Here is a 1,953-nt window from a genome sequence, read left to right as displayed (position 1 = left end):
AATCCCTAATAAGTAGGAACAATCATCAACATCGGTCAACGAAAGTCAGTGTAGAAATTAAACTTGAGTAAAGACTTCACCTAAGAATTATCATATGATCATATTAATCATACTTATAGTTAAATATTTAGAAGTTTGAATGAAAAAATAAAATCGTTCAGGGTTACTTGGGACGAATGGTGTAAATTTGTAATTATGTAGGTTTTTGTTCTTTTTTGGTTGCCGCCTCAGTTTGAGGTTTGACGTGTTGGTTTAATGAAGTTCTCTTAAAAAAAAAAAAAAAAAAAAGAAAGAAAGAAAAGAAAAAATAAAATATTTAAAAAGTTATTCTTAGTATTCGCAAATAATTATAAACCAATAAAAAAACCTTAAGGGGTACCCAAAAGATCTTTAGGTCAACATATTAATCCCTCTTTCCTTTTTAAGAGTCCAACCACACATGAAAGAAGTCCCATATTAAAGAAGACACGTTCATTTTTCAAAAACCATACAAAACACACACTCTTGTGTCAATATGCATCACCACACACCCACACTCACACCCACGCATATATCTTAACTCTCTTCTTCCTTCTCCACAACAACTCATCCTTCATTCTTTCAAAAGACCAATCTGCATTTTGTCCATGACAAACCATCATCAACAACAACAACAAGATCAAAATCAAGATCAAGAACCCATGGTTCCAATGGAATATTCCAAGAAAAACCCTAATCTTGAAACTACCCTCAACCACCATCATGTCCCACCATCACCCTCATCTTCTTCACAAGATTTACATCATCAACAACATATGCATATTCCAAACAAAACCTATGAAGACAAAGGGTTCATCTTCAAGAATACTAATAATAATCAAGTGATGATCAAAAACCCTAATTTTCTTTCTTCTTCTTTTTCTTCTTCTACTACACTAGCAGCCGGAGAAGGATACACTATGCCACCACCACCACCGCCACCACCATCGCCACAACATATCAAGAAAACCCATCATCAACATAATATTCATGTATCAAAGAAGATAAATGAAAATGAAGGCGACTTCACCATCAAGAACACTAGTAACATTAATTCTCTTGCTTGTTCTTCACCCGATGATGCGGACGGAAAAGAGGTGGAGGAGAGTGGAAGAGATAAGTTAAAGAGGCACCGGGTTGAGATGGCGGGTCGGGTTAGGATTCCAGACATGTGGGGGCACGAAGATTTGCTCAAAGATTGGATAGATTGTACGGTGTTTGATTCTTCTTTAGGGAACAACTCCATAATGTCAGCTCGAGCTGCTTTGGTTCAAGAACGAAGATCAACCCTAAGGATACAGAATTAATTAATGCTAGCTAGCTAATTATATAACAATATTGGTCGAGTTTGGTTTATTTAAATGGTCAAACTTTCTTGTGTATTATCTTGAGATGTCTACCAAGTTTCTGTTTTAGATTAATTATGTATGTATTCTTTAGTGAATTATCGATGATAAAGTCATAAAGTGATAAACGATAAATATTCGACATATATTTATGTTGTTTCTGGTGTTAATTTTAAATGAATAAAACAGCTAGTTTCGTTTATATATTTTGTTGATTAATTCATCTAGCTAGGGCTTGATAGTGGACAAATGGATCCGTGCAGCTTGTTTCAGGTCAAGCTCAATATATCAACTATACTTTTTTTTTTAAGTGATCACTTAAAAAAAGTATAGTTGATATATCGAGCTTGACCCGAAACAAACTGCACGGATCCATTAGTCCACAAAAGCTTTGTAATGGCTTTTTCTTGGGAGTCGGTGGGGTTGGTTTACAAGCTGAAATTATGAACAAGTCACGACCTACATATCTATTCTTGTAAAATGTAAACCGTATCACACCTATTTATCTTAACTAGTACAATTTGCCTGCATGATGTAGCGGGAAATCGGTCAGTATCAGTTTGATTTGTTACATAGGAGAATTTAGTCG

General features: G+C 34.9%; 1 protein-coding gene across 1 annotated transcript; it reads left to right on the top strand.

Annotated features, from left to right (window-relative positions):
* Positions 1–458: 458 nt before the first annotated feature.
* LOC118481686 (developmental and secondary metabolism regulator ve-1-like) lies at positions 459–1,566 on the top strand. Its single transcript, XM_035976884.1, has one exon. It carries the CDS (start codon positions 627–629, stop codon positions 1,323–1,325), a length of 699 nt encoding a protein of 232 aa, XP_035832777.1. The 5' UTR covers positions 459–626; the 3' UTR covers positions 1,326–1,566.
* The last annotated feature ends 387 nt before the right edge of the window (positions 1,567–1,953 follow it).

This window comes from Helianthus annuus, chromosome 1 (assembly GCF_002127325.2).
Source record: "Helianthus annuus cultivar XRQ/B chromosome 1, HanXRQr2.0-SUNRISE, whole genome shotgun sequence".
Classification (NCBI taxonomy): Eukaryota; Viridiplantae; Streptophyta; class Magnoliopsida; order Asterales; family Asteraceae; genus Helianthus; species Helianthus annuus.
Note: the sequence above shows the minus strand (reverse complement) of the source record. Positions and strands in the feature narration are given on the sequence as shown.